The sequence below is a fragment of the Dermacentor variabilis genome, chromosome 9, assembly GCF_050947875.1.
Source record: "Dermacentor variabilis isolate Ectoservices chromosome 9, ASM5094787v1, whole genome shotgun sequence".
In the NCBI taxonomy this organism is placed as follows: Eukaryota; Metazoa; Arthropoda; class Arachnida; order Ixodida; family Ixodidae; genus Dermacentor; species Dermacentor variabilis.
Genome location: NC_134576.1, coordinates 130,380,969 through 130,402,251, shown reverse-complemented (window position 1 = coordinate 130,402,251; position 21,283 = coordinate 130,380,969). Strand labels below are relative to the sequence as shown.

Sequence of the window (21,283 nt, the reverse complement as noted above, 5' to 3'; positions counted from 1 at the left end):
AAATACAGCGTTAGTGACTGATGAAGGAGGCGAGTGGACATGGGTGAGTTCCGGTCAGTTTGAGTAGATATTAGTATGACTGAAAGGCAAGTGGTTTTGAGTGGACATGGAGTACCAACATGCGACTGTCGACGAGTAGTGAATGGAATGGTATGTGTGCCAGTGAGCGGATAGCGGACATGCATGCGAGTGCGAGCAGGAATGACTGAATGCATGCGAGTTTTGGTCGGCATGAGTGGGTGCGAGTAGAAACATGAATGATTGTACACGAGTGTGAGTGAGTATGTAGCATTGGAGAGTGTGTATTAGCTTGTCTTGCAGACCAGCTGTCATGTTACAGGGATATCCTGACAATCTAGCTCACGAGTGCTTAGCGCAGGAAAATTGCAAGCACAGAATCGCGCACTCTTTCGCAACGTGGCAGCAGACACAAAGTCACACACACCTATCTAGTTCATAACATGCTTTTATTCACAGCTGCTTTGACTGGGTCGAATGACCGCCCCTCCCTCCCCGAGGTTACACAAGCACCAGGCTCATAATCTTGTTCACAACCTTCTGCTACGTTAAACGAGAATGTTCACAGTGATGTTCGGTCAAGAGTAACTACACATGAGTATTTAGAGCTTGCATCAGATCTTTTGTTCTTAAGGAGCGTCGGTTATGGTAGCTATACAGTCGAACCTTACTGTAAGTAAGTTTCACCCAACACAAAATTGTTATAAGCACGTATTTGCTGCACGCAAATATTTGTGAGAGACATTTCATATTTGGTTTGTTATATCCGGTAATTCATTATATTGAGATTCGACTGTACTATCAGCGTCAAATGAAAGTTGAACAGCGGAGCGTGTGGCCCAAGCATAAGTGAAGATTTAGTGCGCGCCGTCCAGTCATCACCATTGACAGCAACAGCAAACTGCAATATTTTAGGTTCATTTTTATTTTTCATTTTCTCCCTTTCAAATGTAAGAACTAGAAGAGAAGCGAAATTATTTCACTATAGGGGGATCGCGCAGTGCGCCCAAACCGGATGTGCGCGCCTGTCAATGGTGATGACTGGGCGGCGCGCACTACATCTTCACCTATGCTTGGGCCACGCGCTCCGCTGTTCAATTTTCATTTGACGATGATAGCACATAGTACTATCACTTGATGGCAAGAAAAGTGCCTCTAGTAACGGACAAAAAGGAAACTATTGAGAGGTACAGAACCGGCACACAAAAACAAATTAGACTAGATTGTAAACTATGCTTACAACAAGAGCTCAGCAATAAGCTTGGCTATTAATAAATAGTGGGAATGGATCATGAATGTACGACGACACTGGCGATAGGCACACATGGACGACAGGGTGTTAATGTACAAGCGGTAAGCCCATTGCTTCTTTTCTTTCCTTTTCCCTTCCTTATCAGGTTGCTACACAACTTTTTTTGGGGACCTTTGGGCAAAAGAGCAAAATTTTTACAGGACCGACCGGAATGCCAGCTTTGGCGGCTCATGGAACTCCGGATTCTGTGGGGGCAGAGAGACAAGGCAGACGGCAAATTACATGACAATAATCACTCCATTAAACACAGAGGCAAAAGGACTTAGTCATGGGAACAATTGTAGCAAAATTTAAACATAGACGAGCTTGCACAGCACACACAACCTGAAATGACACAAATAAATGAAAGAACAAACTGACATGATTGTGCCCTACTCTGTTTAATACATAGCAGGCAATGTTATGAAGGTTATACAAGTAGTGCAATCACAGAAATGTATGTTTCTTAGTGAAATGGCCTTTCATCTGCGACATATTCTACGCAATGTCTTTGATATATGCATTAGAACCATAACATATGGAGTTAACTTTATTTGAAATTGTGTACTTTTGTATGCCTTGAGCTTCCGGTATGCATTGCACCATGTTTCAGTTGCACATGCAAGCAGTGTGCTAAGGAAGCCATGCAGCCTTAGCAATTTGTCACTCCACTTGTTCCATGGTTAGCAGCTTCAGACAGAAGATGTATTCTATGACAATTGTTTCCTATACTGTGACTACAACGTATGAAACCAACATTCAGCCAAGTTCTGTAGCACAATGCAATTTCTTACAGTCATGCAGAACACACTATTTTGGTTATGATTGCACGAATTGCAAAAAGTTGCTCCAGCCTATTGCCTGCTATGTGTGAGTAGGTGACCATGATATTCATTATTAGCCTAGGTGTTGGTGATGTTTGTTACTGGAGGAATTGAAATGTTGCATTGTCACGCTACCAGGAGGCAAGCTTCACTGCCGACATTAACACTCTCTCTCTTTGCCTTAACTAACATTCGCGAGCAACATGCCTTCCTTGCAGTCTCCCATAACAGAGCCAAAGGATGCTGTCACCTTTGCATGGTCCTTAACTTGTTCTCAAGCTTCTTTGTCAGTCTCCCAAGTTGCTGCCCCACATGTTAGCACCGGTAAAATGGACTGATTGTACACCTTTCTTTTCAATGATAATGGTAAGCTTCCAGTCAGGATCTGACATTGTCTGCCTAGGTGCTCCAACCTGTTTTTATCTTTCTGTAAGTTTCCTTCTCATGATCAGGGTCCTCTGTGAGTAAATGACCTACGTAAACATACTCCTTCACAGACTATACAGGCTGACTGGCGATCCTGAACTCTTGTTCCTTGCCCGGCTATTGATCATAATCTTTGTCTTCTGCATATTAATTTTCAACCCCACTCTTGTACTTTCTCTGTTAAGGTCCTCAATCATTTGTTCTATCTCGTCCCCAGTGTTGCTTAACAGGACAATGTCATCTGCAAATCGAAGGTCGCCGAGATATTCTCCGTTGATCCTTACTCCTAAGCCTTCCCAGTTTAATAGCTTGAATAGTTCTTCCACGCACGCAGTGAATAGCATTGGAGGGATTGTGTCTCCTTGACTGGCCCATTTCTTTATAAGTATCTTCCTAATTTTTTTGTGGAAGATTAAGGTAGCTGTGGAGTCTCTGCGTATATTTTCCAAGATATTTACGTAAGCGGCCTGTACTCCTTGAGTATGTAATATCTCTATGACTGCTGTTATCTCTACTGAATCAAATGCCTCTTCGTAATCTATGAAAGTCATATAGAGAGGCTGATTATACTCTTTGGATTGATTACCTGATTGATGACATGGGTGTGATCCATTGTAGAGTACCCCTTCCTGAAGCCAGCCCATTTCCTTGGTTGACTGAAGTCCAGTGTTGCCCTTATTCTATTGGAAATTACCTTGGTGAATATTTTATATATAATATACTGGAAGTAAGCTAAAGGGCCTATAAGTTTCCAATTATTTAACGGCTCCCTTTTTGTGGATTGGTATAATGTTGGCATTCTTCCAGTTCTCTGAGACCTTTGAAGTCGATAGACAGTTCGTATAAAGGGATACTAGTTTTCAACCATTATGTCTCCACCATCTTTGATTAAATCGACTAATAGTCCATCTTCTCCTGCCACTTTTCCCCATTTCATGTCTTGCAAGGCCCTTCTAACTTCATCGCTAGCTATAGAAGGAGCCTCTGTAACCTGTTCATTACTACTTTGAATGGAGGTATCATGGCTGCTTTGGCTATAGTACAGGTCAGTATAGAATTCTTCCGCTGCTTTTACTGTATCTTCGAGATTGCTGATGATAATACTCTCCCTATCCTTCAGTGCAAACATCTTGGTTTGTCCTATGCCTTGTTTCCTTCTCGCTGTTTTCAGACTGCATCCATTTTTTACTGCTTCCTCAGTCTTTCTCACATTTTGAATATCCCTTATTTTCTCCTTGTTGATTAGTTTTGACAGTTTCGCAAATTGTACCTGGTCCCGTGAGTTGGACACTTTTATTTTGTCTTTTCTTTATTAGGTCCTTTGTTACTTGGGATAGCTTACGTACTGGGTGCCTTGCTGCCTTACCTCCCACTTCAATTGCTGCTTCTGAAGCCAGCCTAGTTATGGTCTCATTCACTGCCTCTATGTCATCATCTCTCTATTCTAAGGCTGCACATTTGTTTGCAAGTGCCAACCTGAATTGGTCTGCTTTTACCCTTACTACATCTAGGTTGGCCTGTTTCTTTTTGACCAATTTTACCTTTTCTCTCTTGAAATTGAGGTAAATCCTAGCCCTCACTAACCTAAGATAACTGCACTTTACCCTACTTAACACTTCTACGTCCTGCACTACGCTGGGATCGGCAGAAAGTATGAAATCAATTTAATTTCTTGTTTCACCATTAGGGCTTTTCCAGGCCCACTTTTTTGTTCCAACGCTTCCTGAAGGTATTCATTGTTCGCACCTTATTCCTTTCCACGAATTCTACCATCTCTACTTGAATGTTCCTAGAATCGACGCCGTAGCTGGCAATAGCTTGTTCACCAGCCTGCTTTCTTTTCCCACTTTTGCACTGAAGTCGCCCACGACTACAAAATGCTGATTTTGCACTTTTCGCAGCGCTAATTTAACATCTACATGCCACTGTTCTGTTTCTTCACCATCATGACTGGAGGTTGGAGCGCAGGTTTGTACTGCCTTTATTCATACCTCCTACACAGCTTTATTATGACTACTGCTACCCTCTCATTATTGTTGTAGAATTTGTCAATGTTGCTTGCTATGTCCTTATGGATTCGGAATCCTACTCAAAACTGCTTATTATCTGGCAGTCCTCTATAGCAGAGGACGTGGCCACTTGTCAGCACATTATAAGCCTCACCAGTTTTTCTAACCTTACTAAGGCCAACGATGTCCCAAACAATGCCTGATAGTTCCTCAAAGAGTCCTGCTAGGCTAGCTTCACTTGAGAGGGTGTGTGTTAAATGTTGCAAGGGTCAGTTTCCACTGGTTCCCACGGCGCTATATTTGTCGTTGTGACTACAGTAGTCATCGTCTGTGACTTTTATGTCATGCTAAATTCCCGTGATGAACATACTTGTCGGCAGAACAGAAAGGATTTGAACAACCAATGCCACTGGCGAGCACACACACCTTATTGGCAGGGTTAGGCCTATGTGTGAGGCCCTCTTCAAGTAGCTCCGCTTCCCAGTCTTCGCCCTCGTCCTGAGGGTCGAAGCTGTAGAATGGCATCAGATGGTGCCGCAATCTGTCAAGCCTAAGGGGAAGGCGGTGAGAAGAAAGCGGTGAACAGTGCATACCTGCCAACCTGTGAATATCAAAATTCACGCAAATCGCATGGACAGGGCATCAAGGAGGGTGGGGGGGGAAGGGAGGGGTTATGCATTACATTTAATGCGTCTCCTGAGCATGGGTGCCTTCCGATGGACGTGCACACACTTTATTAACAGTAATTTTTAACTTTAGGCACGCACACAAGCTTGACACAGCTGCAGCTACTAACAAGCAACGCATTTTTATATCACAGTGACCTTCTTCCGGGGACTTTGCTGCCACCAATTTCGACTGCTTCAGGGACTTGTCTGTATAAGCTTGCTCGAAGCAAGCGTCCCCTCTTGCATCCTTTTGTCATCAGAAGACTTCCAAAGAAATGTTTGGAGGTCGACGAGCGAAGCATTTTCGTGAATAGAATTTATTTTTCATAAAATGTGAATTAGTAAAATCATAAAAGGCGCCCTAACCTATAAACTCTACAGAAAACTTGCGAGAGCTAGCAGGCATGGAACCTCCAGTCTAAAACTGCTTCACTTCTTGCGCTTAGACTTGAAATAGCATTTTCATTTCAACAGGTCTCTTAGGCCCAGTTCAGACTGCCAAAATACTACATAAAAGAAAGGAAAATTTAATGCAACACCTGCGAGATGCACATCATAGTGACATGACAGTGGTGCCACAGCTGCGCAGGTAATGAAGGTGTGTACGTACCTGCTCTTTCTAACGAGAAATACCACCTGAAAAAGAGAAACATAAAAGACTTAACAGCTGTGCATGTCAGTCTTCTTTTCTCCCTCTCTCTCAACCTAAAAGCAACAAAAATTAATTCACAGGTCATGCACAGACAATGGATTTCAGGTGTCATATTACATTCTGAACGTATTAACCATACGAAGCCAAAGAAAGCATGGGGAAACCAAGAGCTTTCTGAAACCAACAAATTTTGAAATAGAAATGCAAAAAGAATAAAGGTTTAGTTTTGCGATAAGGTTATAATAAGGCTGTGATTGTAGCAAGGTTATAGGACAAGCAAGGCCAAAACATGGGAAGTAACAACCACACATTCAGGAATGCAATGGTTTCGCTATATGTAGTCTTTTGAATTATGAATCAGTCAAGTTGCATCTGTTTACCTGCACTTCAATTGAGTTGTGCTTAGAAACAATGTGAGAATGTGCAAATTCTTCAGCACTGCTACTATATTACTTATTGCAGTACTTTTGCTATGATGTAAACATCTGAATTTTTTTTTTACATGTCTTTGTGCTGCTGTAAACCCATGTAATGGCAGCTTGCGGGTTCGTCGAGCTGCCGAATGACAGCTTTTATCTGCTGCTCCTCTGTTCATTAAAACAGACAGAAATAAAATGATTGCTGGCTTGACTGATAAGCTTCATATCTTTCTGGGAAAAGGAAAATCAAAGTGGTAGAAGAGACTAAGAAGAAAAAAGAAACTCTATTTCCCAGATGCTTTTCTGTTAGCTTTAAATTGTCTGTTAGCTTTAAATGATTACTAAATATCAAGCCTCCTCGGTTTCCCTGATGCTTCCAGTTCATTGTGACCATATGGGCCAGAAAAAGCGACACGATGACCGATACAATGCGTGGCTACAGCAGTACAAATGTTGCCACAGCGCGGCTTCTGTAAACAACACTGCGTTGCACACGGAATGCCATATTCGACATAAGTTGCAGCTTGCTATGGCACATTGTGGTGGTTCGTCTTTGTTCCACCGAGGCAGCATTGGCCAGACTATAATGTCTCTGTCAACACCTTACGTGGCTGCGTGACAGCTGCAGACCACTGCCGGGGACATGGACAGCAGTGGTCACTGTTTACACCATGAATGGCAACGCCCCTGTTTATGACCTCAAGGCCCTGAGAGTGCAATCCATGGACTATGACCCTACTGAGCTCATCAGCACGACAACCGTGGTCTTGGAAACCAGTGGAACTGTTCCTGTGCCATTCCTGGACTGGGGGGAACATTCCTTCATTTGAGAAAGCTGTGCATTAACTAGGGAAGACCCCTTGCAAGGAAGGTTTTAACCTGAGGGAAAGGTCTGGGGAGGATTGAATTCAGAATGTGCCGAGGGAGCACCTTGCAATAAGCGCAGGTGCATTTATCCTTGGTTTATGTCTCGTCTCGCTAGCAGTATACCAGAGCTGGCTCTCGCAGCAGCAGTCTGTAATGAAGAATGGGGCTCCAAACTTAACCATGTGTATTGCATGCAATTTTTCCACTTGCAAAGATACAACAAAGGTAGGTGCTTTCCGCCCAAATATAATGACATGCAGAATACATTCTTGTTGTTTATTTGTTTGCCCTGAGCCCACATTTTTTGTGGGGTACACAGGCACATTATTAACGATGAATCAACTGTAGATGTAGCATATAGATTGACAAAGAGCACACTGTTTTCAAATCACAGCTACTTTTCCGTGACTCTGCTGTTGACGACTTCGGCTGCTTTAGGAAGCTGTTTGAATAAACTTGCTCCAAGGAACCACGCTTCTGGCAAGTGGAGTCTTGGGCTGCTACGAAGAGAGCGGCACTGGTACCATCACAATTTATATTTTTGTATGTATTTTTAAAAATATTGCACCATGTTATCTTTCACCATCTTATTTTTCCTAAAACATGACGCAACATTCCCAAATTTTATGAAAAATTCCGCAGAGCTGGCAAGTATGAGCACGGACACAAGGAGAATGAGGACAATACAAGTGTTGACCATCAACTGAATAAATGTTGGCCCAGAAAAGAAAAAAAAAAGGTATAGTTCAAACAGTTCTCTTTTTTTCTGCACTGGATATCTTTTTTCACAGAATATCAACTTGCCCAAAGATACAGCCAATGAACTGAAACATCGCATAGTGCCTGAATTGAACGAGAACTTACATGCCCAAGGAATTGGAGCGTCAACCTATCAATCGAGGACACAGGTAAATTTTCAGATACAAGGAATAATGTGTGAACATTCGGTTAGCTTCCCATACAACAATGCAAAAGGAATCTACTTACGAGGAAGCTTCAGCTAAGGGGCGACTCTGGCACCCCCATTAATACACATGCAAAATACTGAAATGCTCTCACAAGACTGCCGGGTAGATTTCAACGAAACGTTTTGCATTTGAGAGAGAATGTTACATTCTAGCAACTGTAGGAATCAGAACTTCGATTTAGGACCTCAACTTTTTACCAAATTTGGCGGAAATAGGTAAATAATAATAATAAAAGAAGAAGCATGAAGGTTACAATTCTTTAATTCTGCACTAAAAGTAAATATTGCAGTGCTGTGAACTGCACCTGTTAGAGCACTCCAGCAGGACAAATGTGGTTGATGAATTTACAGCTTATGTGACACTGTTAAAATGTTTACGAGCGTCTTGCGAAATTCGTACTCGCACAATACTGGTATATTTCAGAAGTGCTGTATTAATACATAGTTTGTTCGCTCTAGACGTATTATTAGGTGCAGTTTACGGAACTGTGAAATCGTTTCTCACTGCTGAATTACGGAGTTGTAAACTTGACACTTGAGTTTTCTTAAATTTTGAAATTTTAAAAAATTTATCCAAAAGATATTGCCGGCATAAATTGAAAATGAACTCCCTACACTTACTGGGTTCTAACTTCTTGTAATTGCCACACACCTCACCGAAATCTGTGCAATGTCTCCCAAGAAAGACGATTCCTGCATTGCAATACATTTATATAGGAGCTCCCGATTTAAAGCTTCCTTTTAACACAAACTGCTAATGCAAACTTCGGCAACTGCTACTCAACTCAGCGAGAGGTTCAGATCATCAGCATTCGAGGAGGTGACTCCGCTAGCTACAAGCGAAGCAAACGCTTTTTCTATGGACATAAACAACTATGTTGGTGCGGACAACGGCGCGGAAACTTGCAAGGCTGCCACCACAGAAACAATCTTTGAGGAAGTCTTTGAGACACTTGTTCGGTCTGATAATAATGGTGAAATTGCTGCCTAGAAGCCACACGAACCAGTGGTGCTCGCATGTAATGCAACTGAATACCTAAGTTGAATAGCACCCTGAAGTTGAAAGTAGCAACCTAAGTAGCACCCTAAGTAGCACCCTAAGTAGCACCCTGAAGTTGATAGCACCCTAAGTTGAAAGCACCCTGAATCTCTAAGTTGATTTCTTTTTCTGCATCAAGAAGGGACAGAAGAATTTTTGAGCAAGCCAGGTAAAATGACGGCATTTTTGATATGGCACAGGCTTGCAGAGTGCCGGCAAACAACTTTTATCAAACAACATTGTACCATGCAAATACAATAAACATCTCGTTTTACATCTGCCTCTTGGTTTTGATGCTTCCATTTGTTCTTTTGTGCCACAAATATTTAGGAACACCATAGTCCTGGTGTTCAGATCTTTTGATCTGTGCATCAATCCTGTTAGAGGGAACAATAAGCAAATTGCTTTGGAGAGCACAAAAATGATTTAACCCACAGACGAACCCCTAATCTAGTCTTGCAGGCTGCTAGTGTAAGCCATGCTTCGAAGGTGCAACCATACTAGATTGAAAGTGCGACTAAGACATGAAGAAATCTCTGAAGCTTTTCTATGAAAAAAGAAATGTTACAGTTAAGTTTTCTTTCCTTAAGACCCCTTCGCTTGGGGTATTACATAAGGGGTGGGTACAGTTGATAACGTACATAACAGGAACACAGATATTTAGAAAAGCTGAAGATGAAAGCTACATTTTGCAAGAGCATAAAAAGAGAAAGAAGAAAAGAAAACAATACAAATGATGCATGAAAGAACAGATTATTGTTTGGCCAATAAAGATACATTTTCGAAGAATGACGTTGGACAAATGAGTTGTGTAAGTCAACCTTCAGTGAATTCACACACGCACACAAGAAAAATTAGCTATTTTGAGAAAATGCGCAATATCTGGCCCTTTGGACTGCTGATGATTGGAGATGCACACAAAAAGTGTTGAATCTTTTGATGCAAGTCTGCTGTATTACATTATTTTGGATCACACCAAAAAAGTCACATATCTTCATAAGGAAAACATGGGAAAGGTGGGAGATGGAAATTAAAGACAATGAGCAAAACGAGAACGAGGTAAAAGCGGCAGCCAACATTTCGACAAGTGGACTTGCCTTTTTCAAGGCCCATAGTCACATATGCACTCATTTCAAGTTGTATTTCATGTGTCTGTCATGTGTATTTCCTTAGGTCAAGCAGTATTACTTTTGGTTCGCTGATGCTTTTATTATGTCTTCACATCGCAATCATACATTTATTCGTGATGCAGTCTTAAAAAAATTAAACTATGGGGTTTTACGTGCCAAAACCAGTTTCTGATTATGAGGCACACCGAAGTGGAGGACTCCGGAAATTTGGACCACCTGGGGTTCTTTAACGTGCACCTAAATCTAAGTACACGGGTGTTTTCGCATTTCGCCCCCATCGAAATGCGGTTGCCGTGGCCGGGATTCGATCCCACGACCTCGTGCTCAGCAGCCCAACACCATAGCCACTGAGGAACCAGGGCGGGTGTGATGCAGTCTGTTACATGAACTCCCTGAGTGCTGTGTGCACAATTCAGCACGCCAAGATGGTGAATCAAAAGCAAAAGTACTGATGAAAATGATGGTATTTGAAACGCATAGCATAAATCTTTAAACACTTCTGATTTGGCATGTGCTGCAAGTTTTAATAATACATGCAAAGTAGCTTGATAAAATGAGTTGCAAGGCAGATGACTGCATGTTTGCTAACGGTGTCAGCGTGCTGTCACGTAGCGAGTTCATTTCTTTCGTCGCTTTTCACAATGTTAAAACATCAAGCATGTTATTCAAGTGGTTGGGCTCGTTCTTTCCAAGTATGCCAGACATAATATAGTTGGATGTTCTCATATACGATGTTCCTGTAGAGATTTCTCCCGTGGAGTCGGCATTCTCTAAACATGACAAAACTCACTGACGAATTGAAAATACTGAAGTCGTTCTCTACAGCTTTTTGCTTCTTAGTGATTCGGAAGGTGCAAGATTTATCTGCAACTAAATTTTCACTGGCGAGAAAATGTTGGCGCCTGAAAGAGTCAAAATGTGCCTGTACACCCACAAGCACTGCATGTTTAGGTGTGGCATCACATGTAGGTTGACCTCTTGCCATCAATTAAGTATCATCTACGAGAACTGTAAATTGGCAGAGTTGATGTTCATTCATTATTTCTAGAGCGCAAGGTGCGAAGATTAGATGAGACAGGGAAGACGCAGACACAGTGTTTTATCCAGCCTTTGACCTTTGCACCCTGCAAATAATGGAAATACTATTATTATAAAAAAAACTTGTCTTTTCTATACGTCCTGTACATATCTGTACCTGCTTTATGTGATGAAATCACACTCTCTTCGTTTTATTTCACTACTATAATCGTTATATACCATAGTCCCATAGTGAGCTAATGTGTATTGATGCGTCCTGCCAAGTGTACCAGTACCAAAACCAACATGCTGTTCCGAGGCATTATAGTCAACACTAATTGACCTATTTATCATTCACTAACTTACGAGAGCTGTGGCAAGGCCTATGCAGATGACGAGGCTAAGTGGAACAAACACGTAGGCAAGGCTTGTTGAGTCCCAGCCTGATGATGCCTCGAGCACGGGAGCTTCCTCATTGGTGATGTTTGTGGGTGCCTCAGCAAACGGCAGCTCTGTGCCATTGCCTGCTGTGCTCGCTGAGAGCAGCATGGCTTGGCTTGCTTTAATTTCTAGAGATGCTGCCCTCCCATTTGTCCCATCTGAAAGCAGTGAAATTTACATCAGCTCACATCTTGCTGCCAGAGACATCTGCAGATGCACACTAAAGAAAAACATTAAAGGGACCATATATATATATATATATATATAAAATGCTGAAGCAACAGCATCAGTATGTCAGTGTGATGTGGTGACCTTCAATGTATCTTTTCCTGTTAGGGCTATCATGGCTCAGATAAAGTTCCTGAAATTTGCCAAGTTCAATTTCTATCTCCTTTAGAATACAGCGTAGTCCTTCACGAATAAAAAGTTAACTAGGCCTGAGCAGACGCCATCAGAATCCAGGATATCACAATGACCTAGGACGGGAACTTCAAGGCGCCATCAACAGTCGTCTTTTCTTTTTACAGCTTTTCTGGCTTACCAAGCTTCTTCTCACAGTAAGAGTGGCTTCTCTAGCATTGTAAAGGGGTGACTTGCTAATTAAACCGGAATTATTGTTCTTTTAAGAGTTCCTTTTATGCTCACTCACATATAGACAACAAGTAAGTGAAGAAAACATAAGAACATAAAAACTGATTCTGATCCTGAAATTAACACAATGCGTTAAGATCTCTTTCCTTCAACTTATCAGCTCTCCAGTACTCTTCAGGTTTTAAATAACTTCGTCCAAGTGCGAGTGCTTATGCTTCAATATTAAATTTAAAAATATATATATATGTTCTTGCAATATAACAAAGAAAATGCACTGCCAAGGATGGAGAAATGGGCAAGCTGGGACTTAAGGCAGCGAGTGTGTGTTTGAGACCTGCATACCATGCAAGCACAGCCTACCTTATCTGCTAGTGTGCTCATTCATTCGATTTGACCACAATTTCACGAGAATGATGGAGATTACAGGGCGTCCTGTGTGTTGCTTTTGTTGTTTAGCTGTGTTCAGTTGAAAGATCAAGGACACTTAGCACTGCTTAGCTTTTAGGTCCCACCAATTTGCCCAAAATTCAGTCAGACTCATTGATTGACAGAATGAAAGAGCGATGTCCAAAAGCAACATATTGGCTGTGAGAAATGCCATACTGAAGAATTCTCTATTATAATTTACCGCTACAAGCACCCAAGGCATGGTACCTGAGCATTCTTGCATTCGACCTCCACTGGAATGCGGCTGCCATGATTGGGAATCGAATCCGTAACCTCGTGCTTATCGACAGAAGGCTACAGCAACAAAGTGCTGGCAATTCTATGGTGTGAAATGCCAGCCACAATTTGTACTATGTTTTGTAAAGAAGCTGAGTCTTCAAGGCATGATTACATATTCACTTCCCAAATTGATCATCATTCCAAAGCTGGTGGTCACAAAAGTAAGCTTTTGTGGCAGATTCTCTAATCTCGCCACAAAGACAAAAAACACACAACACTCATCTTCATCAGACATGTCTCCCATGTAAACAAATGCCAGAAGTGTTTCCTTGGCACTTTTCCACACTGATGCAAGCCGAATGTTTTAGGTTCTCTTTTAAAAGCGCAGTGAGTTTTCAACTTGTGCCTTCCATTTCTGCTATGCAACCTCACCAGACCCTCGTGGCTCTTCATGTGAACCCTCGACACCAATACATCTTTCTTTTGCATGTTGCGCAAAACTTGCTGATGACAGCTGCAACTGCAATTATAGCTTACCTGAAAACAAACATTTGTAGCGGATATTGCTAAATCTAGCTTATGAGTCTGCATACACATTACTCACGTCTTTATTTTAAAGCACAATGACCTGCTATGTTTATATTTTATGACAGACAGGCACTATTTCCATTTAACATTCTATAGTGGCGTGACCCGCAGTGGACCGGCTATACTGTGTGCGACCTGTACTGTGTGTTCTACTTCATTCTTTGACATTTGTCATCTTGCTCTTTCTTTCCTCCCCTCCTTCCTATCTTCCATTTCTATGTTTCTGTTCCCTGATTTCTGAAGAGTAGCCAATTGTGCCCCTCCTGGTGGCAGTTGCCAGCCTGCTCCTCGCGTTCCCTCTCCTGTCAAATGTATACATGCCCAAAACAAATAATAATAATAACAGGTTTGAGGTGCCTCAGTAATGCACAGCTCGGTGAGGTGAAAGTGAGACATATGGGATTGGGGGCAACAACATCGTGGATCCAAAGTGGCTTGCAGAAGTACAGAGAGCTGGGCTAGTTGGACTGTGATTTTTTATTGAGAGAGAGAGTCCAGCATTTCATTCATCTTTGCCACGCTTGTGCAATCCAAACTGTCCTGCCTTCCTTATTAATTCTTGCAATGTAATAATTTCTTTCGACATTTTGTGTTTGGTGGCAGCACTACAAAGCTAGTGTTTGATTCCTTTAGAACAACCATAAATGATTCAGGGCATCTGATACATGGCCTGACGCGCACAGTTCGCGAGACAGCATATACCTATCTCACGAAATGGGCCTCTTGCTTCAAGAGGAACGATAAAACCCACATGCGCAACATTAAAGTCTGAAGAAGCTCTCACCGTCCCCTACACAAGAAAAAAATATGACACCCCAGGACGGTCAACTACTTCGTGTTTTATTAAAATGCTTTGCCCGCTTCTTCCAACTCGAATGTGAATTAGAAGGCGTCTTCTCCAATGAAGCTGCCGGAATATCGCAGTTACTCGTAGTACAGCAGTGACAATGGTGCGAATTAAACCATAACCAAGACAAGTGCGTTCATGGCAGTCCCAGATGAACATCACGATAAATAAGAGCGAACGCAGTGTTATGAAATGGCATAACAAAATACACACCGAGCAACAAGTGTACGTACGCGACCAGCAGAACCACGGAAGTATTGGGCCAAAGCTTAAAACGGACGCAGTGCGCGCACTCCCGATAACCTTAAGAAATAGTTTCAAGGGCAGTCACACGACGCAAAACCCTTATATGCACAACGGATGGTGACAACTGTCACGGCTTTTCACGATGCAAACGGAGTTCGCTCAATCACGTGCACACCGCCCGCTTTGCCGCCTGACCACGGAACCGTCGGGAGCATTCCTCGTCTGTTCGCACTCTCATATTGCAGACATTGCGTTCGAGTCGCGCAGAAGCAATGCGCGAGACAGACGAACTTTCCCTGCGAGAAAGAAAAAAAAAGTGCCGTCAGAAGGATGGTTTGACAAGTGATGAAGCAGCACCGCGCGGGCGACCAGTCGTACTTAAATGAAAGTAATTCCAGCACCAGCCAAGTGTAAAACACTTGGGCAACGGGGACGGAAAACGTCGGCGGCCAGTGGCGAGCCTTCGAAACAAACGCCTACGGAGCGCTTACTTCGGCAAAAGTGGCGGGGATGACTCATGCGCGCTTTGCTTTCTGTCGACGAGGAGCAAACTGTCATGAGCGCGCGTGAGTGTTGAGAAAGATGAGAGTCGCATGAAAAGATTACGCCAGAGAAGGCTTCGTAAGGGTACGCGGCACTAACTAGGCGCTCTTACCGGGCCGAAGTTTGACTGGTGGCGGCCGATTTCCGCCGAAACGATGACTTGACAGCGGCTAAAAATAATATAGCAGACGACCGCTACAGGCCGCCGCCATATTGCAAGAAAACAATAAAGGTCCGCATTCTATCAAACCTGAGAAAATATTATACAATTTAAAACCCAAAAGTAATGTCGTATTTGCCTTTTAAATATTACAGTATGCGTTTTGAACAAAAATAAATCTTAAAGTGCCAAGTTTGCGCTTTTGTAATTGAGTGCGGTCCTAAACACGACAAACATGGCTCTCTTGTTGAGGCGAAACCTACTGCCCCGGCTGGCCAACGTTCACAAAGTGACGCGTTTAGCGAGCGCTTCAATATCAACTACACCGAAAAACAAGGAAGTTCCAACGGCTACGGTGCCGGACACAGTCGGCAAACCGCCCGTGACCGCGGCCGACTTTGCGGACACCAAACCGCGGGTACGTAAGGTCATCCGTGTCGCCTGTCCGATGTGCACCGAGATCACGGTGTGCGCATGGCTGCGCGGTAACCTTGCTGAGTTACGAATGTGTCTTAAGTCATTCTTCGTGATCTGCAGTGTTACTGTTCGCCGCTGGCTTAATTCCTCTATTTTGTACTGCACGCGATTCGGCATCTGTTAACAATGCGCGTGGTCGTCTCTGAAGCTCAAGTCAAGTTGGGTTAAAGTTTGGACGTTGTGTTTTATAGTGCGAATCGTCGTGCAAACAGCTGTATCCTGGACGAGGAGCTCCCGGGGTCATCTCTATCTTGCTGGATTTAGTATATTCGCACAAATTCCGGTAGACTTCAGCAACTGCGTAGCTCCTACTCCTCGTCGCAGCGTTTGGGCTAAAACCGTCATTTTATGCCTTTCCAACATTTTTGCGACTCAGTCAGCTCACTAATGCGTGACCGCGTTCTCGTCCGACATCAAGTGGTAGGTTTCGAGAGCTAAGCTTGCGTGTAGAGATATTCGTTTTGTTTACACCGTCGGTATATATATACCCTTTCCGCCAAACTCTTGTCCTTTTACCGAGTAAAACACTGGTTGTCTAACCACCAAGTACCAGCGTCGCGGTATTTGTAGTACAATCGCTTCGCGTTGTTGTATGCACGCTTTACGTGTGTACGTGCGTGAGCTTTCCTCGAGTGTAAATGGGTGTGTATGGTGGCTGTCGTCTCTCAGTAGTTCTGTCGTTTGCGCACGCCAGGTAACTTCCTTTTCAGCCTGCGTTTATTATACTCTGTAATACTTCACAAGTGTGTGCTTTATTTATTTTCTTTGTGTTTGTGTTCTTTCACTAATGATCCTAATGCATTGTGCTTTCAACATTTGGACTGTTCTGGTATTTACGAACTTCTGACGTTTTGTAACAGTAGTTGTTTATATCTATGTTTGCCCCCTCCTTCTGTCTCATTGTGGTTTGCAGTATCAAATAAATCCACAAATAATGATGTTTCTTGTGGTTGTTTTCCAGTACTGGATTAGTTATGGCTACAGTACCGAAGACTACCATGAAGACAGCGATGCCCATCACACAATTATGTTCACGGGCCTCTCGTTGATCGTGTGTGGCGCCGTGATTGCGTTCGCGTACGCACCCGACTTCAAGTAAGTAGCAAAGGACCGCCAAACTAAGTTTCTTGCGAACATACATGCTAAAACATAAGTTTCACCTGCAACCAGTACATAGCACAAAAGAGCTTGTGTGTTATCATTCATCTTGTCCAAACAGTAATTTGTGTGATGTACCCAAAATAGGGTACCTCATACTAAAGAAACGCCCATAGATAAGCTGAATTCACGCGATTGACGTGATTGCAAATGAATCGATCACGTGACACAGGGCGTGCATTGGGTTACTTCGCAGCCAGCGTTCATGCGACAGCGGAGGAAAGCAGCAGGCGAAAATGTGTACGACCTAACTATGTTCTACTTCTCTATGCATAGCTGATGGTGCAGGTGTGTTGAACCGTTGCATGCGTTCACTTCCATTGAGCTAATGGCATGAGTTTTGAATTGCGTTCAATTCAGTGATCGACACAGAGTGGAATGGAAATGGTTAACGCCAGGCATTTCGCCATCAGTCTCTTGATATTTCCTGCCGAAAGTACCAACAGTGATTCGGCTTCCAGCCGTATCATCAATCGCTTCATGGGGACAGAGTGAGCATCGCAAAAACAGGTGACATATGATCCACTGATGAACAATACGCGAGCTCAAATTAGAATTTGCTCCAACATGTGAATACAGCTTTATCAGGCAATAGTTTAAAGCGTGGGGTTACATTTACGTGAGAATGATGTAGCATTCCCGTGGCTGTTGTAAGAAAGTGCATCTTTATATGCATGATTTGCATGTTGTTCTTCTGGCACTTTCATACTTTGTGTAATGTGTGTTTTGTATCTTTGGCATTCTGAATTGTTAAGCCTGTTACTCTATTTTTGAATGATAGCTTCCCCTGCTTGGGCCTTTGGGTATTCAATAAATAAATCTCATATTATCGCATATAACAAAGTAAATGTAAAAGTTTTTGTCACATATATTAGGATGTAGCAAATACAGGATACAAGAGTTTTTTTCATGGCAGATGCATCTTTGTTAATGAGGTTTCACATGCAAAGATGTTGTTGCTGGTAAACAAAGTAACAGTTGCCACCTCTAGGAAAACAACCTTGTGAAGCTAACAAACAAACAAAAAAGGCTACATGAATGTCTAAAACTGGTTAACTGCCAGAATTTTGTGTACCACATTTTGCAATCTTGCTGGTTAAACCATTAGTATACCAGTGGATCCTGCAGGTCCTAGCGCCCGAAATTTCTAGTGATCTTTGCGTGGAACTGTTTTCTCCTACGCAGTGTCATGTTGTGAGACACGGAGCTCTCCGATTGCGCTTGGCACAAAACTCCATTTCAGCCAGATGTTTCGAAGTTCTGCATGCTGATTGGACCTAAATTACCAAATGGTACATCATCTCTGAATGTACAAACAGAGAGGCGTGCCGGTTCTCGGTGCAAGAGCTATATGTGGCTAGTCATTAGTGATGTTTTTTGCTGTCTAAATGCCCCCAAAATATTAATGCGCCCTGCCAGAACACTGTCGTAAAAAAATATAGAGAAACTGGCTACAAGCAGGTTGAGAACACTCTCTCAAAACTATGAAGTCCAGCCTATACGTACTGCTAGTCATTTCTTGCTCAGAAATTATGTGCATTCATCTGATAGGTGTTGAGAAACTGCCTGATGGCCAAGTTCTTGGAGCTCAAGTTCTTCAACCTATAGATCCATTACTGTTGACATCATTACCATCAGCCTGGTTACGCCCACTGCAGGGCAAAGGCCTCTCCCATACTTCTCCAACTACCCCGGTCATGTACTAATTGTGGCCATGTTGTCCCTGCAAACTTCTTAATCTCATCTGCCCACCTAACTTTCTGCCGCCCCCTGCTACGCTTCCCTTCCCTTGGACATATACGTCCCAAAAGAGTTTCTAGTTTTACCCTCTGGAACAACCTACTAAATTTAGTGAGTGCAAAGAGAATACAGGCTGAAATAGCCTGCAGATGTATGTAGGACCCTCCTGCTCATGCCAGTTTTGCTGCAGGGTTAAAACATTATATGTTGAAGAACTTTTACTGCCGAATAGACAAGAAGTTTATGTACATGAGCCTGACTTCTGAAGCGTGTTTCAAGCGTGCGAGGCCCGCACTGACCTCAATCACATTATCTGACTATGCCTCACTCACCAACACCTACCGCACTAACACTGCACGCATCATCACTACGGCCAAGCAGTGGGAGACTTTGCTGCTCTGCTTCGACCCAGAGGAGCAGCTCTGGGCCGTCCGGATGGCCGAAGACGTCGCCAGAAAGCAAGGACTGGCCGTCCTCTGAGGAAAAGGGGGACTGGGGGTTAGTCTCCCGACCCCCTCCACCCCTGGACCCCATCAAGGATATAATAAAGTTTTATCTGTCCTATATTTGAACACATCAAGAACACGCACCTATAGTCAACTACAGGATAAAATACTCTGTTTTTTCTAGCAAACCTTCGTGACTAAAGCATGCCACTAAGTTTTCCGGGATCACAAACACCCAGCTGCGACAGCACGAATAGAATAATCTGTACTTAATTTCACTAGTTCCGTGCAGTGTAGCAAAGGTTAGGGCGTGTGTCAGCCATCCAGTAATGAACCAGCTGCATGTTCCAGGCATAGGTTGGCAAGAATAAGCAGATACTTGCTCAAACTCGTTCACCAACATTTTCTCAGGCTATGTACTACTCACTGACTCTCATGCACATTCACAATAGTTTGCACTCGCTCGCGTTCCTACTCACACTCGCCAGCGCTCACTTGCATTCGTAGTTGCTTCCATTCACGCTTGCTGGCACCCACTCTAGCTCATACTCGCCTCCACTCCATTACCAGCGGCAGTCGCTCATCATGCGTACTCGTGTTCTCCCACACTCGCCAACAGTGGCTTGCGTTCGTATTCACCTCCATCTAGACTCGACTTCACCATCTTTCGTTGACACATGTGCCAACATTGACCGGCACTCACTGTCATTCATCAACTCACCTCCACTCACACACTTCGTCACTCACCAACACTCCATCTCACAACTGTGAAATGAGTGTAGAGCGAGGATTAGTCAGTATACTCGTGAACGAGTGTGTTGACCTATGTCTTCCGTAATGTTTCCATTCAGTCGGCGTTGTGCAGAGGATTATCACAGATGGACAGTGGGCAAGGCCCTTCTTGATTTTTTTCCTAGTTGAATGATGCAATCCATATCTTCACTGCATCGCATGCACCTGGTGAAATGAAGAAGTGCAGTATGATTGAAGAAGCCTCGTAGGACTGGTGGATGACATCATTCTACAGCGCATCTATTAGAGAGACTTCCGCAACACTGTTCGTGCAGCGAAGGCTGCCGTGTGATGGCATAGTCAATGTCAAATGTGAATACAATGCAACATGTTGGAGCCCCAAATTTCTTTGGTAACATGATGATCAACGGTTGTGAAATAAAAGCTACCTTACGTATTATCTCATTTGAATAGACAGCTTATATGCAAATTTTTTTTAAGCACCAGCCATAGATTTTGTCTTTCATGTCGTGGTATGCTGTCTCCACGTTGGAGTGACCTCCTACGTGGAGGAGTTTGTATGGCTGCATCAGTGGAAGTTGATGCCCTGTTGTGCTGCAGCGCAGTCGGCGTGGGAGCCGTTGCTAAGAACAGCCAGCCATAACCGCGCTGGAATGCAGCAGGAAGTGCTGCTGCATTCGAGCAAAGCTGTGAGCCAGCAAATAGACCCTTCGTACTTTTGAAGGCTGCGAGAACTTGTTTATACAGCTTTGCTGTCTTTGGTGCATCAGTTGTCGGATTGGCATACATCTGTGAAGGACTTTTCTTTTTTTGTTGCAAAGTGTCGTTGGAATGCTCATCTTTCTGCAACATGTTCCAGGAATGTGGACTGGATTGAGAGAGAAGCCTACCTCGAGTTGGAGAGACGTGAGAAGTTGGGGCTGCCGCTTGTGGACCCAAACCTCATTGACCCCAGCCGAATCGTTCTGCCATCAGATGAGGAGCTCGGAGACTTTGAGATCGTACTCTAAGGTCTATTCTGTGTAGAGATCATTGAATTTGTTTGTGAATAAAGGAAAAGTAGCCTGTCTATTGTTTGTGCCTTGTTCAGTTTCATGCTTTCTCGTGGCAGCAACTGCTACCCATCCTCTCCTGCACGACTGAAATGTCATATTTACTTGGCTCCAAGTGTTTTAGTTATATACTGCAACAGCATTTAAAAGCCTGAAACAGTGTTTACTGTGTCTATCTTTTCACATTTTCTTATTATGGTGAAGTAAATGACTGTCGTCATTACAATTGAACTTGGGTATAAAGAAGC

At 43.2% G+C, this 21,283-nt stretch overlaps 2 protein-coding genes across 2 annotated transcripts; one reads left to right on the top strand and one right to left on the bottom strand.

The window, feature by feature from the left end:
- Positions 1-448: 448 nt before the first annotated feature.
- LOC142557504 (small integral membrane protein 29-like) lies at positions 449-15,468 on the bottom strand. Its single transcript, XM_075669401.1, has 5 exons — positions 15,362-15,468; positions 11,694-11,926; positions 5,847-5,872; positions 4,995-5,118; positions 449-1,515 (listed from the first exon to the last, which is right to left on the bottom strand). Exons 2-5 carry the CDS (start codon positions 11,874-11,876, stop codon positions 1,465-1,467), a joined length of 384 nt encoding a protein of 127 aa, XP_075525516.1. The 5' UTR covers positions 11,877-11,926; positions 15,362-15,468; the 3' UTR covers positions 449-1,464.
- A 154-nt stretch (positions 15,469-15,622) lies between these two features.
- NP15.6 (NADH dehydrogenase [ubiquinone] 1 beta subcomplex subunit NP15.6) lies at positions 15,623-21,052 on the top strand. Its single transcript, XM_075669400.1, has 3 exons — positions 15,623-15,827; positions 16,848-16,981; positions 20,843-21,052. Exons 1-3 carry the CDS (start codon positions 15,645-15,647, stop codon positions 20,991-20,993), a joined length of 468 nt encoding a protein of 155 aa, XP_075525515.1. The 5' UTR covers positions 15,623-15,644; the 3' UTR covers positions 20,994-21,052.
- Positions 21,053-21,283: the final 231 nt, after the last annotated feature.

Bases quoted from the DNA above. Each gene is read 5' to 3' on its own strand.
- NP15.6 (XM_075669400.1), top strand. From the start codon at position 15,645: ATGGCTCTCTTGTTGAGGCGAAACCTACTGCCCCGGCTGGCCAACGTT. The intron at 15,828-16,847 runs GTACGTAAGGTC...GTTGTTTTCCAG, and splicing joins TTGCGGACACCAAACCGCGG to TACTGGATTAGTTATGGCTA. The intron at 16,982-20,842 runs GTAAGTAGCAAA...AACATGTTCCAG, and splicing joins GCGTACGCACCCGACTTCAA to GAATGTGGACTGGATTGAGA.
- LOC142557504 (XM_075669401.1), bottom strand. From the start codon at position 11,876: ATGCTGCTCTCAGCGAGCACAGCAGGCAATGGCACAGAGCTGCCGTTT. The intron at 5,119-5,846 runs GTACGTACACAC...CCTTCCCCTTAG, and splicing joins TTTCTCGTTAGAAAGAGCAG to GCTTGACAGATTGCGGCACC. The intron at 1,516-4,994 runs GTGTGTGTGCTC...CTGCCCCCACAG, and splicing joins GGCCTAACCCTGCCAATAAG to AATCCGGAGTTCCATGAGCC.